We start from the raw sequence: 16,549 nt of genomic DNA on the forward strand, positions 1-16,549 counted from the left end.
TATTAATAACTACTCCGAAACTCTCAGGAATTCTACAGATTTTATGCAGTGTGCTAGTGCGGGGTTAACAGCATGAAATCAACAGATATTTGTAGCTCTTCGCACAGTTTCTAAACACGCAGAATGGCATCAGCATTTTGAATCACATGAGTTGTCACCCGAAATCACCTCCTTAAAGAGTAGATGTCTACTTTTTTCTGATGGCTAGCTCGCAGTTTGAACAGAAGCAGAAATTCTGTCACCTTTAACAAATGTTTAGCTACGCCCAGAGTCCTGTCGGATCAGCATAAAAAAAAGCAAACTCTTCGTGCTTTCACCTGATTAAACAGTTGGAAGCCCCCCTCGTGGTATCCTCTTTCTTTTGTGTTGTGTGTGTGCGTGTGTGTGTGTGTGTATGTGTGTGTGTATGTGTGTGTGTGCGTGCGTGAGTGCGTGCTGCGTTGAATACCTTGTAATTATGTCTTCTTGCTCACACGACTCATACTGAGAAGAGAGGTGGAGCTTGTTAGTATTTGGGTTTCCAGATAATTGCGGTCTTGGCTACCATGTTTTTGCGTAGTTATGAAAATGCTCCTGCAGTGTAGAAAGTTCGCTGTTTAACAAGCTAATTAGACATGGTCGGGAAGCTAATGATGATTCTAATATTAGCTACCACCAAAAGCGTACGTGATTAAAATAATTATCATTCCCCCCTAATCGGAGAGGTCAAAACGTTAGCCAAACTTGTGAAATTTGAAGAGAAATTGTCCATTGCAATAACTCTGAGACGTGATGTCTCATTGTTCTTTGTTCTTTCTTACTATTGGCAGACTAACCCGTTCTATGATCCGGCGAGTTCGACAATACCAGTTGTTGGGCGAGTTGGTGTGCACGGTGATCCATAACAACTGCGCGACAGACGTCCCGTCTGTCGTGTCTGTCGTGTCTCAGGACGTGTCTCTGACACGTCCCGACGTGACAGCGCTCTGTGTTGTCGTCCTTTCTTCCACGTCCCTTCTGTCGCGCTGTTGTTATGGATCACCGGCGAGTTAGTTTACAGAAGCGGGGGGGGGGGGGGGGTTCTTTTGTCCGCACACTTTTTTAAAAGGCGCATGATTAAAAGATGCGCCGGCCGTTACTTCTTACTTCTCTCCTTGTCTCTCAGCCTCAATCGCTAGTCGCGAGCCTTCGATGGCAAGTTACCTTCAATACGGCTTACTATGCGGATACCTGCTCGTGGTTCATTGATGTTCACTTATGTTAACAACGAAGAGAGAAATGGAACGAAAAATGGTTAACTTATAACGTTAAGAGATAGGAAGCGCGCAGAGTGGATCAGAGAAAAAACTCGAGTTAATGACATTCTAGTGGAAATCGAGAAGAAATGGGCATGGGCCGTACAGGTAGTGCGTAAAGAGTACAACCGATAGTCGCTTAGGGTAACAAATTGCATTCCAAGAGAAGGAAAGCGTAGCAGGGGGCGGCAGAAAGTTAGGTGGGCGGAGGAGGTTAAGAAGTTAGCAGGGATCAAGATGATGCAGCTAGCACAGCACCGGGTTAATTGGAAGAATATGGGAGAGGCCTTCGCCCTGCAGTGGGTATAGTCCGGCTGATGAAGATGATGATGTCCACGCGTGTTTTTTCCACTTGTGTTCAGGTGAAGAGGGAGAGGAAGCGAAGGTCGCCGAAGAAAATAAAGAAAAGGAGGACGCAGTACAAGCAGAAGAAATCAAGGTCCCACTAGGTGCGTATCTGCGGCGCACACCGTATATTGCTTGAAAAAGCTCTCCAGTCACAAACGCGTACCTTGATGTATTGGGTGTTTTGGTATCCCCTAGCCAGCAGTTTGCGGAAGGGGTCACAATTCTTAGCTCGGTGTACAATGCCCTAATTTCGAGCCAGTTACAGAAACAAGAGCGTATGGACTCATGCTTGCGTGATTGTTTTAAAATGTTTACCAATTTATTCCAAATGTTATACCTTTATTTTTATTTATGAAAACGAAATGCCCAGAAAAATGTTTGTAGACACATTTAATACTGTTAATGAAATGCCCAAAGGCGAATTTGCTTAGATAAAGTGGCAATCCTTGCAGTAGGACACGGAGGCGGCACGCACACTTTAATCAGCAGTATAAATACTCTAATAAAACATAAATAAAAGTAAACTAGAAATAGGAGGAATAATGAAATCGCAAAACTTCTTCAGTACGTTTCCGCGGAACTGAAAAGCAAATATCCAAAATTATATTGTGGTTTCGCGTCACTGTCGACATCACTTCATGTACGAGCAACGCTTTATCACAGAAGGTTCTGATGTCTCAAGCGTTTACTTTGGTGTGATTATTCTCAGTGAGTGATAGCGCAGAACATTCATAGGCACTGTAGTGGCTCCAAGGGCCAGTTTGGAGAAACTAACCTTTACGGCGCGCGACTGTAGCGCCACAAACTGTGGTAGCAAGGTCATGTGCGACAAGGCGTGCGTAAATTGACAAACTGATCCGTGCAGCGGAACTGACGGTAATCGGAACTTTTTCTTCTAGGGCAAATGGGGGCGCTTTTCTTTTTCTGACATATCCATCATTAAGCGTTCACTACCTGAGTGGTAAAGGTAATGTTCTTCCATCAAACATGTTTTCCCCACATTAGTGGCAATTCAGCCATTAAGCCGGGTTTCAGCTGGGAACTCCTTTACCCACGCACATTAGACGACTGATTTCCTGTTTCATATCCTTTATTGCATTTTGTGCAGAAATTCCCGGATGAGCGAAAAATGAAATAAATCAGTGATATCGGGGATGATTGTATAGGAAACAGCTAGAACACCCGGTTTTCAAGCGTAGAAGAGTGACGATGCTGGCGAAATGGAACGCTTTAATGCCCAGCTATTTTTGAAGAGTGCTGTAATGGCTCAAGCGAAACCAATCCGCAGGTGGGGGGGGGGGGGGGGGGGGGGGTGCCCCAACCTCTGATCTTGAGGAGCAGTAACTTCATCATTCATGACCGCTGCGTAAATAGTCCTCAGGCTCAGTGGGAGTGGCGAGATTGACCCATTAGACGTGGCATTCTCCCGGTGTCATGTCACCTTCTGCGACGTGTTCACATGGATGGATAGATGGATGGAATATAGGAGCGTCCCCTTTGAAACGGGGTGGTAGCAGTAGCTATCATGCTCATTTTTCTCCATATATCTTAATTATTGATTTAGAATATGGTTAACTAAACCATCATTCTATTTATTAAATTTTTGTTCCTACATTACTGACATTATGTCACTTCTCTGCTTTTAAGCCACCAATCTTCCAGTCGTTTTTTGCTAGTTTCCACCGCCGGTTTATTCATCCGGCCACTGGTATCTCTAAACCCCAGAGCTTCAGGAACCGTGATTGCGTCTGCATCAACTTCCGGACGGATACCATTACATTCGAGTATAATATGGTCAATTGTTTCACTGGAGTTTCCGATTTTGTTGATGTCTGCCACGTGGACATTACTCCAATTTTTTCTGGCAAGAGTCAACCGGTCGGACACTGATGCTTGTAAATGTAGTGCCAACCAACTAGGTGGGCATGTGTCAAAGGAGGACCGGTGAAGCAGCACACTGGCATCCCGTGCTCAAAATCATCTCGAAGGACCTGAAAAATGTGACAGGAGCGAATTAAACGAGTGAAAACTGATGCGGCTTTCTTTCTTTGTGACATATCCGTGGCCCGCTGTTAGAGCTCGACTATCTTGTGCGTGCATGCACCTTTCAGCTAACGCGGCCAGCCAGCCAAAACGCCTGCTTCTGTTCGTTGGGTCACTCTTGGGCGTCGTCTGCCTGATGTGCCTCACGGTCTTCATCATCTTGAGAATAATGAAAAGGACGACCCTCGAGAACCTCGCCTGTACCACGCCGGAGTGCCACAAGGTGACAGCGACTAGCGAGCCACACTCTAAGTTGGCAAGCGTGCTTGTATCTGCTTCCGCACTTTGCTCGGACACGTCTGTGAATTCACTTCCTTATACACGGGTTAGAGCGTTCGAGTGTGTCCATTCCGAATCTGTACATGTGCTAGTCTGGGTATATGCCTTCACAACAAGTGCTATCGAGGTGTTTGCGAACTAGGCGACTGTGGACTTCCCCGCACAAGCGCGGTGGAGGAAGCGGTAGTGCGGGAACTGCTCAAAGGGCACATATTTCTGACATAGCCTACGCTATCATTTCGTTGATCGCTTTAGTTATGACCTTCCGTGCGTAGAAATCGACGCCTCATCGCATATTCTAGCATTAGGCGTTAAGGATTGTGCGGAAGGGTCACATAGGCTTGCAAGCTAAGTGCGCACAGGCACCTTGGCTGGAACCTGTGACCACAGCAGTTCAACTGAAGCGCACCAAAACAGAGCGACCATGCCATGATCTACTTTCTGATCAAGATTTTTTGCATGCTATGCATACTGTTCGAGCACTCTGCTCGAAGATCTCTCAAACTGCTGATGGAGGCGTCTGTAGTCGATTATACGCCTGAATGAAACGGCAGCCATTGAACTAATGACGTCGATCTGGTGTGGTGATGTCACGGTCAGCGCCATGTTGATGAAAGCGGGACATAGAAAGGGGTTGGGTGGTGCAAGCCGACTGACCGTTAAATCGGTACAACTGGTTGACCCCTTGGAAGGTCGCTTTTAGGATCATAAGCGAATTTGTCGCTTGGTTATACCCAGCTCTATTCTTCTTTGCGCAAGTGTCGACGTTTCATTCATGCAGGGGGCGCCTATTACATCAGACGCATTTTGCTCTGTCATGCTTGTCTTGAGCAAACATAACGACACAGTACGTGCGCGAGTGGAGGAGGAGAGGTTATTTTCATACACCGTTGCTGTTTATCTAATGCTGCTTTCACCAGTACGTACCATGCCATACGGGCAGGATAGTAAGGTATCCGGTCTCGTTATGGGAAAAAGCGAAAAGCGGCAATTTTACTTTAACCAGTGCGTTTCATCTACACATGCGTAGAAATGCGGCCTGATATGTTTTTGTCCCTCATCATTACTTTCTTTCTCCCCTTGCCTCTTTGGGCTCTTTCATCGTTCCATCGTTCCAATCGTCAATCACAAGCGAGCCGCAGTCTTCATTTGCATGGCGGTTACACGTGGTTTTCGGTATTCTCTCTTTCGTATGCAATTATGTCTGAGTTTTTTTGTGCATATATAGTAATGAAGTCGATAATCTAGCCCAAATTTCGATTTATTTCGATGCTTCTTTCATGGGGGACGCGTACTGAAATGGCGTAGTGCAGAATTTGGCATTTCGGCGTTTTTTTATCTTCGAAACTCTATATAGATCGATTTTAAAGGCCTCATGCAGTACTCCCCTGATTGGACATTATTATTGATCCCTTTCGTTCACTGCTCTTTGCTGCCCAAATGCATTAGCCAGACTGCCTCTGTACTGCTGTAATTTAATATACTTATTTATTTTGATGCTCGTTCTTGAGGCGTTACAGAGCGCGGTGAGCTGTTAGGAAGCAACATAAAATTACGCTGCAAATAACACGAAGCAACTGATCAAAAGCAATTACAAATATACATTTGTGACGGCAAAGAACAAGCGCAGTAAAGGCAAATGCATAAAAACTGTCGGAAATTTATAATGAAGTGCCGCGTGCATTCCAGATGACTGGAAAACAGGAAACGTTGGCTCCGTTTTCAAATCCGCTGATATCACATCTGTGGAAAATTATAGCCTCATATCACTAACCTCAATTTGCTTCAAAATACTTCAACATATTATTCGCCCATATTGACCCATATGAACGACAACAACCTACTTATAATGACAACCAGCATGGCTATAGGCAAGGAATTCTTGCCAAGCACAATTATTCGAGCTCGTACGCAACAGGTCTTCATGAATCGGTGCAAACATTAATATATACTGACGCCATATTTATAGATTTATCAAAAGCTTTTGACCACGTTCCCCATAAAAGATTAATGAAAAAAGTTAATAACATTCAGCAGCATCGCGACATCATCGATGGATCGAAGAATTCTTAAGCCATCGCTCCCAAGAGTTATCTTACAGACTTACGTATGCTTCTAAATCAGGGATGTCAGATATGGAAGATGGAAATTATAATAATAAAAAAACAAGCTGTTGAACTTTTCTGCGCGCAATAATACGCCTTATAATGTATGCACGATAAATGGCAGTTGAGTGCTTCAAGGACCTTGGTTTTTTGTTTCAGTGCTGATTTATTCTAGAGCACCCATATAGATCACATCACAAAAAAAGCATTTAAAAAACTGGGACTCATTAAATGTCGTTTCTGCCTTGCCAACTCCGAGACAAAACTTAACGTGTACACTACTCTCATAAGGTCAGCTTTAGAGTGTGCCTCCATAATATGAAATACAAGCAGCGTCTCATTAATTAACCGTCTTTAGTCTGTCCAAAATAAACCTGCCAAGTTTCTTTCGTCATACTCACCTTCATCAAAGGGTGTCATTACTAAAACCATCTCTAATTATATTGCCGAGTTTATCACTTGACGTAAGTTTTCTCGTTTATCGTTCTTTCATTCCCCATATTACGTGACTCCCCATTTGCAGCTGATCGCATCGCTCCTGCCCATCATATTTCATCCCGGACTGATTATCCCTAAAATATGTAGCCCGTATTCGCACCAACGCTAAAATATCAAACCTCACCCTTACTGTTATACATAGAAAACTGGAACTTATTGCCAAGTGATATCGCTACTGAAACTACCTTATCACAATTTCAAATGAAGCTTTCAAGGCACCTTGGTTGCCTATATTCGCAGTAATGCTTTCACTATTGTCTTCTTAAGCATTCTGCGCTGTGTCCTGAACCTAGATATCCATTATTGAATGTAGTGCTGTATACTTCGATTTGTATGCATAATTCTTAGGTGCATTTGTTAACTAATACGTGTCAATATTGTACCTTTTGCTGTTTTTATGTCATCCTGTCCCCCTATGTAACGTCCGCTTGTCCGCTTGGGCCTTTAGGATATTTAAATGAATAAAATAAATTAAATTAGGTGATTGAATATGATATCTTTCTTTTAGTGCATTAAGGTGAAGAAAAAGTTAAGTGACGCCCGATTTTCGGCCGTGATCGATGCAAGTGGACACGTTAGCCTGCTCCGAAGGAAAAAATAAAAATGAATAAGGACCGCCCTTATGCATAGCAAAGAGGCCATCGGGTACATTTATTACACGGCTTGCTTTCAGGCCGTGAAGTTCGTGGAGAGCTTCACCGACCAGACCGTGAAGCCATGCGACGACCTCTACCGGCACGTGTGTGGCCACTGGCTGAGCAAGGTAGCCAAGCCATCCACATTTATGACCGACGTGGCTCGTAATTTCAGCGCCCTTCGCGCCGCGGCGCTCGCGTCCAGCGAGAAACGTTCAGGCAAGCACGCAGCCGTCCTCGAGGCCGCCTCCAAGTACGTGTACAGTCAGTATGCATTTGCGCGATGATCACGTTAAACGTTACGTCGAAAACGGAATGAAAGTTATTGATCAAATGCGAAATAAAGGTAATCGTATATGTTTGACTTATTTTATAAGTAAATAATTGAGCTTAAAAATTAAGTTGAATACATTTGGAGCAATTAAGATTTGAACCCACAATCTTTCAGTTACTAATGAGAGTCGCTACCGAGTGGGACACGCAAGGCACGCTTGTGCGGCATAGTAACAAGGGCGAGCTTAGATATGCATGTTATCGGCCTGTCTTTTAAATGTGGCAGAAAGACAACGACAATTGGTCCTGTAGGGTAATAAATAACGGATTCTTTGGAAATGAAAGCCTGGCAGTAAGTTTCAGAGAATCTGGACAGCGGATGGTGTTTTTGCTCTTGTGGGGGCTCTTGAAAATCTGTGGTTGATTTCTTATCAATATGAGAGAGATGCATTTTCTTATGATCTCAACGATTCAGAAAAGACAGGCTTCTGGAGGAAGTATAACTGTGCAGGCAGAAGAACAAGACTAGAATTATCACATACTTGGGCCCTGTCTGCTCCGCAGTATCTGATAAATAAATAAATAAATAAATAAATAAATAAATAAATAAATAAATAAATAAATAAATAAATAAATAAATAAATAAATAAATAAATAAATAAATAAATAAATAAATAAATAAATAAATAAATAAATAAATAAATAAATAAATAAATAAATAAATAAATAAATAAATAAATAAATAAATAAATAAATAAAATGTACTTGGCATGCGAGTTCAACAATAGAAACAATATTATAATACATATTGTGAGCTTGGAAAGCAAACTAGCGCACTTCAAAACAAAGACACAGGAAGAGAACGACAACACAGCGCTGACAAGGGTGGAAGAACGGGCTAGTTGGTAAATCATCTTGGAAAGTAAACTAGCGCACTTCAAAACAAAGACACAGGAAGAGAACGACAACACAGCGCTGTTTTGAAGTGCGCTAGTTTGCTTTCCAAGATGATTTACCAACTAGCCCGTTCTTCCACCCTTGCATATTGTGAGCCTTCCGTGGATGTTCTTTATTTTGTTTATGCCATGATCTTCTTTCATTTGCACATACCACCGTCATCGCTCTGCGACGCCGGCTCCAGCACGCGCCTGGGTTTTGTCATCGGATTAAAACGCTAGACAAGGCATCGCTGGCCTTGCCGTCACAACTTTGCCGTCTCAACCTAGCCTTCTTTCACAATATCGATATTGCAGTTGAAAACCAAGGCAGATGAAACATCATTCTTGCAGTTTTGCCCATTTTATTTATTGCTTTTCTGGATTTACACGCTGTGGTTTGCTTGCATACAGTTTTTAAAATAAAAAGATCGCTGCTGACCATGCGATTTATAGCTTCAGGACAAAAATTTACGAATCTTAGCCAGGGAGTGTTGAGCTTTCTTAAAATGGGTCAGCTTGCCATGTTAGAGGGATTTATCTTAAAGTTAGTCGTTGGAAGCACTTAGTGCGTTAACTTCTGCGTTATGTAAGATCTCTATTAAACAGCGATTTTTGCCATCCCTGAAAATGATTTTACATATCTGTGCATAGCAGTTTTTAGTGCTCTTAAAAATAAATGCATCAGACACTTCTGCTTGCATTGCTTTATTGAGTGCCATGAAGGCGTTAATTGTCTGCCGTGTGCTTGAAGCCTGTGGGTTGTACGTGTGTGCATATAGCGAGACTATATAGATATTTATTTTCATTTTGTGGAATAGTGCGAACGAGACAAAGGACAGAAGAAAGAGTAGACGACACGGGTTCGTTCTAGCAACTGATTTATTTGAAAACACATGAACTATATAAGGTGAAGACGCGCAAAACTAAAAAAATACAACATCATGGATTACGCTGCAGTGAAAGGCACTTATCACTTAAGGCTATCTCATTATTCTGTAACGTGACGGACGGTTTAGTCACGTGTCCAGTATATATATATATATATATTGTAGGGCTCGTGGCGCGCCGCGTATTCGAAGGCCGCGCCACTTCCCGATGCTCCCTGCGCGCGGCCCGTTTCCCTTTCCCCGCTCGTTCGGGGATAACCGGTCCCGCGCGAGGGGGCTATAAAAGAAGGCACGCGCCGCCGTCTCGCCCTCTCTTGGTCCTCCCCCTCCCAACATCCCATCTCCCCTTCCCCCGGACACCAAGAGTGCCGCCGCGAATTAAGGCCGGCATAACCCGTGTCCGGTATCCCCCCCCCCCCCCCCCCCCCCCCCCCCCCAAGAATAACCCAAAGACCCCATCCATCCATCCATCCATCCTCTCTTGGTCTCTGGCTCCTTGGTCCCTGGCTCTTCGTTCCGGCGCGCTCAACGACCCGCAGCCACCCGGACGACGACACCGACTTCGACGATCCCCGATCCCTGTGAGATTAAAGATGTTTATCATACGGCCCACTGTGTGTTTGTCGTGCGCATCCCTCGGGCAGAGGAATCGCCCACAATATATATATATATATATATATATATATATATATATATATATATATATATATATATATATATATATATATATATATATATATATATATATATATATATATATTTACTAGAAGACTTAGATGTAAGGAAGTGGTCGGAAAAAACAAAGCCAATAATGTAAGCAGACTCGGATGAAATAGTGTTTATCATTTTTTTTACCAACTGTAATTATAAGCCCGCATAGTGGCGCAGTGGCGTATTGCCGTTCCCCGAAAACTGCAGCAACGGTATTGTGCCGGGTGCGTCACTAAAGAATAAAACACAACATAAAGCAAGTCAGTAAAGTCATCTTTTGTTGAGTATACAATGCAGTACAGAACGTAAAATGTATATGCAAAAAAAAAAAATAGTTTGCCGGATAAAAATTGCTTGCAGTAATCCACTGATAATGCCAGTTGCACAAATGGACAACATCATCGCTCACTCTTGGACTACATAAAATCAGCCAACCTTTTCCCATTCATTTAATCATTAGCTCATTCTCCATCTCATACCTTACTGATGCCCTGAGGCAATAAATATCGTTAAAAAAATTATCCAAACGAATAGGAGCGCTTTTAAAACCCGCAATTCCCGTCACTTATGTGGCGCAATGTATTAACACTAATTATCTCAGCACTAATCCATGTGTTCGAATCATGTGAGTGGAATGCTCTGAAATTTCTTTTTTTTTTATATATTCACAACGTTCAACTAAACCACCCAACATCTTTCCTTGGGTGTGTTGCATAATGTGATGTTTTTGATTCTTAATAGTCGCAAGACCAGCCGTGAACACAGCCACGAGGTGACTCTATGACAACGGTTACACTATGCAGGTACCTTCATCGTAATCAATGCTTGCCTTCAGTGAGTGTATGTTACCCTTAGGTTGCGTTCAGAGACACCTGTTAGCAACAATTGCCGTTTAACTTGCTGGCAGACAACAAGTGAGGAGAAAGAAGTTGCGGGACTCTACCATTGAGAAAACGGAATCGTAGCAAGATGGAGCGACGAACGCAACCGATGTATTAAGCTCTCTACTGTAAGTAATTTTAAACCAGAAAACAGTTTCATTAATATTGCATTTCACTTTGCTTACTGCGCTGTATGCTCGAACAAAGCGTAAGGCTTTATTGAGTTGCTTTTCGTTGTGTTTTATTATTTAGTAACGTACATGGCACTTCCGTGGCTGGAGTTTTCGGGGAACGGCAATACGTGGCGCAAAGGTTGGTGTGCTCGACTGCCATACCCAACGATGCGGGATAGAATCCCGGCCGTGCCGGCTGCCTTTCGATGTTGGCGAAAAGCACGGCACCCATGTGCTGTGCGACGTCAGTGCCCGTGAAAGAACCTCGGGTGGTCGAAATGTCCGGAGCCCTCCACTACGGCGTCTCTCATAGCCTGAGTCGCTTTGGGACTTTAAACTTCATAAACTAAAGCCAACCAACTAATTGCAATGATCAAGCATGACCGAAAAGCAAAATTCAGCAGAGTGAAGGCGACTAATATGGCATCAAAAAGATGACTAAGGATCAGCAAAATAAGTATAAGAAGATTGACTGAGAAAAATAAATACCACTAACAACGACTAAGAAAAAGATCAAAATTAAATATGAATAAAAATAACTTTACTCAAGGAGGTGAAACTACGCCTGTAGATGGCAACTTATGAACAGGTGAATGCGGGCAGCAACAGCGAAGAGTCGAATACAGTTAAGGAAGTAATCTTTAGGTTCTTCCATATTACTAGATAAGTGTGGTCGAAAAGGTGTATGCTCCCGCATTGCCATCGCATTAATCCAATTTGGACATCCTAACTTTTATCTTTCCACACCAACTTACTACTGGTGGGTTTATTTACAGTTTATTATTCCTCGCAGGTATTACCGTTCCTGCACTGCATACTTCAGTGGCAAGCGCGAGCTGCCCGAGATTGTGACTGGGTTCCTCACGGTGAGCCTTCTGAAGCGCTTTACTTACGACGTAACTGAAGTTTATTACTTAGAACGCTGACGTAAAATATGTCCTTTCTGTAGAATTTGGCTATCTTGCCACGATGCCACGTTTGTGGCTGTTAAGCCAAAACAAAGTGACAAAGTGATTGACTTATGCACTTCGCTTCTCAGGGAAGGTAGCAATAAATTTCTGAAAATTTGTCAGCGTGTTCGAAACATGAGAAGCTATGAGGCGAAGGGGAAGAGCCCGAATGCAGACGAGTAGATAGAGAGCATTGTCTGTCATCGCCACATAATTTTTGTTCCTTATGATGTGGCTCAGAAAGGCCCTCATAAATATATTTGGCTTCTGTTCGGAGACTCACTGAAGCGGGATGCCGGTATAATTAACAACGCATTGTAGCTACATACTGTCAAGGTCTTGTTCATGCTAATATTTGCAAGAACTCCTTTGTGGATACCTTAGCGAGAAGGTGTTTTTCTTGCAGTAGGCTTAAGGAAGCTGAGGTATTGATGGTTTATTAAGTCTTGCATATATATTTTTTTTTCACTCCACCAATACCCTTAGCCGTCGAAGTACCTAATGCAGCACTAGCTCCGCTAGTGCTGCATTAGGTACTTCGGAGAGCTTATATTGCTTCGGAGTGCGGAGAGCTTATATTGGATAACTGCGGGTCAAATGTGGGCAGCCTGTGTGATCAATGTGTGTTCTGCAACTAGCGTCCGTATTGGCCCAATGGCTGCCCGACACTCTCCCATGTATGATCATGGAAGCCAGTTGGGCTAGTTGGTGCGTATTCGTTAATGACTGCGACATTGCAACTAGCGTGGAAAAACACAAAGGACAGCGTGCTGTCCCGTCGGTACCTTTTGTCACTGTCCTTTGTGTTTTTCCACGCTAGTTGCAATGTCGCAGTCATTAACGAATCTCCCATGTATATGTTTACCGATGCGGGCTGCATCTGAGAACAAAAAGCGGATTTGCATGAGCCCATTGAATGCCTAGATGGGTCTGACGAAGGTTCTAAGATGGTCAGCAAAATTTCGGTTTGCGAAACATTCCCTTAAAAAGACCAATGTATACGTGTTGAAGGGACTGCCTCAAATCCAACTGCCTGCGCCCGACAAAGGGCCTCACATTGTGTGTCATTGAGATTGCACTGACCAGCAGCATATATGCTTGACGCGAAGGGCCGGGCTTAATAGTCCTGTAACGGTCGGCGTTTCGACAATTGCTTCCCACACTATACCATATTCTAACGTCATCTGTTCGGTCGGCATTTCTTAGCTGTTGCCGATCACCACTATCTTTTGCGGGCGTTCTCCACTTCAGGCCCACGGATCGAGTCAGTTGCGAGGTTAATCTACAGGTTGGACAGGTTATTATTATATGTGATGTACATAATAATTCTGAATCGCTGTTGTCAGTAAAAGCCAAAGGCTCAGTCAAAGGTGGAGGATGGAAGGAAGGGGCGGGCTGGTAGGAATCAGATGCTGATGACATTAGCGGTCTGGCCGCAACTTGGGCGTAGGTCAATGGTGCCGTTACTTAGGCAGCAGGGGCTGGGCGAAAGCGCGGGAAGGGGCGGCAGGACATCAGCGATGTGGTCTTTCACGAAACGCCGTATGGTAAGGGCCGAAGACGGAGCCATGTCAGGAACAAGGCGGACAGTAACTTATAATTGAGGAATGATGGAAAGATATATATATATATATATATATATATATATATATATATATATATATATATATATATATATATATATATATATATATATACTTTACACGCACATATATACGTTGAAAATAGAAGCCACGCCCAAAATCTCATTTGGGCTTGGCTGAGAACACGTTAAACCTCCGACGTGGTTCACCAAGTAAGACTTTTTTCAATGTATGTATGTATGTATGTATGCATGTATGTATGTATGTATGTATGTATGTATGTATGTATGTATGTATGTATGTATGTATGTATGTATGTATGTATGTATGTATGTATGTATGTATGTATGTATGTATGTATGTATGTATGTATGTATGTATGTATGTATGTATGTGTGTATGTATGTATGTATGTATGTATGTATGTATGTATGTATGTATGTATGTATGTATGTATGTATGTATGTATGTATGTATGTATGTATGTATGTATGTATGTATGTATGTATGTATGTATGTATGTATGTATGTATGTATGTATGTATGTATGTATGTATGCATGCATGCATGCATGCATGCATGCATGCATGCATGTATGTATGTATGTATGTATGTATGTATGTATGTATGTATGTATGTATGTATGTATGTATGTATGTATGTATGTATGTATGTATGTATGTATGTATGTATGTATGTATGTATGTATGTATGTATGTATGTATGTATGTATGTATGTATGTATGTATGTATGTATGTATGTATGTATGTATGTATGTATGTATGTATGTATGTATGTATGTATGTATCGCTGCATTTATTATCCTGCCCTGGAAAGCTGGCGCGTTTTATTTTCCTTTTTGCTCTTTAACAGAACCTAAACATAAGCACAGCCACGTGGCTCCAGGGGAAGGACGTGCATCCAGTGTTCAAGGAGCTTCTCCGCCTCTCACTGGTCTACCAGCTTCACAGCTTTTTCGAGCTGGGTTTCGACCACGATTCGGGACAAGATACGTGGGCGATCCACCGCGGTTGGGCATTCGTGCATCGCCTTTCGGAAGGGCTCACGGAAGCTCGCAACCAGAGCGCTGGTGATTACTTGCGTAGTGTTCTCAAGGTCATAGGTGGGGCCCTTGCCACTGACCTAACCATGAACACCATCATTGAAATCGACAACAAGAAGTTCACTGAAGCCTGGAGAAGCGAACCTGTCACCACCACTGAAAGGCAGAGGTTTGGCGAGCTTGTCTGCGACCAGTTTCCTCCCGACATCTGGATGGAGACGCTGAACTCGATTCCGGGTGATAAGCCTCAGGCGAACGGCGACACAGAGGTGTACGCGCCTCACTTCTCGGACACGTGTCGCGACCTCAACACTGCGCTGCGGAACCCAAACTCCATGATCCGTCCGCTCTACTCGCTCGCACTGATTGTCGCCGAGGTCGTGCGGTTCAACTACCAGATACCCGTCGATTCGAAAGACAGCGCGCTAGAAGCAGCGTGCTACGAAGCGACGCGATTCGCCTTCGAAAACATTTGGGAGCAGGCTTTGAGCGCATTTCTGTCAATGACAGAGGACTCCAAGATGTCGATTAGTAGCTACTTTCAGTACATAATGGATGGGATATCGAAGTACACCGCGTGGATGGATGAAGGAGATCGGGTTACAGTGAAGAAGATGATAAGCTCTTTCAAGCTTCTCAGCTACAGCACAGGAGAGCTCAGCGACGAACAGTTGCGCTGCAGTCGGTACGACAGCGGGACTGACGTCTCCGATGAAGACTTCCTCCGCAACCGCGTCCAGGTTTTCGGTCGCGTCGTGGGGCGCTGTCTCGGGAAAAAAAGTTCGTTTCCAGCGAGAGTTTTGAGACACTTGCAGGTATGACTAATTCTATTCGACATCAAGGTTCAGCTTATAGGCTGGAGGAGAGATATGCAAGAACGCGATTTAATATGCATGCCAATTTTCTGTGGGTCGTCCAAACGTAAGAGGTCACGAAGCATCAGTAAGATAATGAAAATTTATATTCTGATATTTGGGTGCATACACCTAGCTGAAAGCAGGCAGAGCCGAGGAGTTGAGTGGAGTGTGTACAAGCGGCCGGGCTACTATATACCTCCTGATCTTCATAGATTTGTGCCCTACTGTAGGGTGGGCTGCGAACAATTTCGTTCTGCTGTCTTAATTTATTGACACATCGAGGTGGGGTACACCTTTGACCTGTCTTTTCAGGAGCCAGACAGATTTCTTACTTTTTCTCTTCGTCCCGAAAAAAAAAAAAAGAATTGATAGTGGTAGTCGGAAGCTGACAGAATGAGGCGGTAAAGCTGACAAACGCTCGTATTATTTGATGCGATGAGCAGATATATAGAGTACAATGAGCTTTTCGAATGTTTCGACATTTGATGCTTTTTTACTGAACATTCTTCGCTTTGACTACGTACCGTTGCAGGGAAGTTCTGCCAATCAATTTTAATTTATTTTCGCTGAATTTCATCATTTGAAATGATCCTGAATGAAAAATAAACTTCCTATTGTTATTTTCTACGCTTTAATTGCGTTGAATTGTGTATATTTTACTATAATTCGGGCGCCGCGTTGGATCAGACGGTGATACGCTCTCACTTTCGGCGCTGCTCTGCCACTGTGCACGTGCACGCCTCTCGTTTAGTGGGGGACCCTGCCACGGGCTCTCCTCCGCCCGCGCATATTCTCCTTTCGGAAGCTGGTTCTTACGTCGCAATCGGCTCACTGCGTTGCGCAGAGGCACAAGTTAGAATTTTCGCCTAACGGCAGTTCGTACTACTTGCGGAGTAAGAACCTTCCGTGAAGGGGTTATGGCTGATGCATGCACACTGAGCCGTCAGTGTAACGTCTCTTTTCGTGCCGACCCTAAACATCCGTTCATTGGGTTTAGAGTGCTAACGAGGAATCAGTGACATTTAGCTTGAATTTTTTAACATTTCGAGC

General features: G+C 43.5%; 1 protein-coding gene across 1 annotated transcript in view; it reads left to right on the top strand.

Annotated features, from left to right (window-relative positions):
- Positions 1-15,814, top strand: part of LOC146172727 (uncharacterized) — a 45,939-nt gene extending 30,125 nt beyond the window's left edge. Inside the window, exons 4-8 of the mRNA XM_084584384.1 lie at positions 1,637-1,723; positions 3,734-3,888; positions 7,221-7,435; positions 11,839-11,911; positions 14,453-15,814. Coding sequence (XP_084440510.1) covers positions 1,637-1,723; positions 3,734-3,888; positions 7,221-7,435; positions 11,839-11,911; positions 14,453-15,463 — 1,541 coding nt within the window. The 3' untranslated portion in view covers positions 15,464-15,814. The remainder of the gene's footprint in view (positions 1-1,636; positions 1,724-3,733; positions 3,889-7,220; positions 7,436-11,838; positions 11,912-14,452) is intronic.
- The last annotated feature ends 735 nt before the right edge of the window (positions 15,815-16,549 follow it).

The sequence above is a fragment of the Amblyomma maculatum genome, chromosome 11 (genome assembly GCF_055883805.1).
Source record: "Amblyomma maculatum isolate TAMU_Amacu chromosome 11, ASM5588380v1, whole genome shotgun sequence".
Lineage (NCBI taxonomy): Eukaryota > Metazoa > Arthropoda > Arachnida > Ixodida > Ixodidae > Amblyomma > Amblyomma maculatum.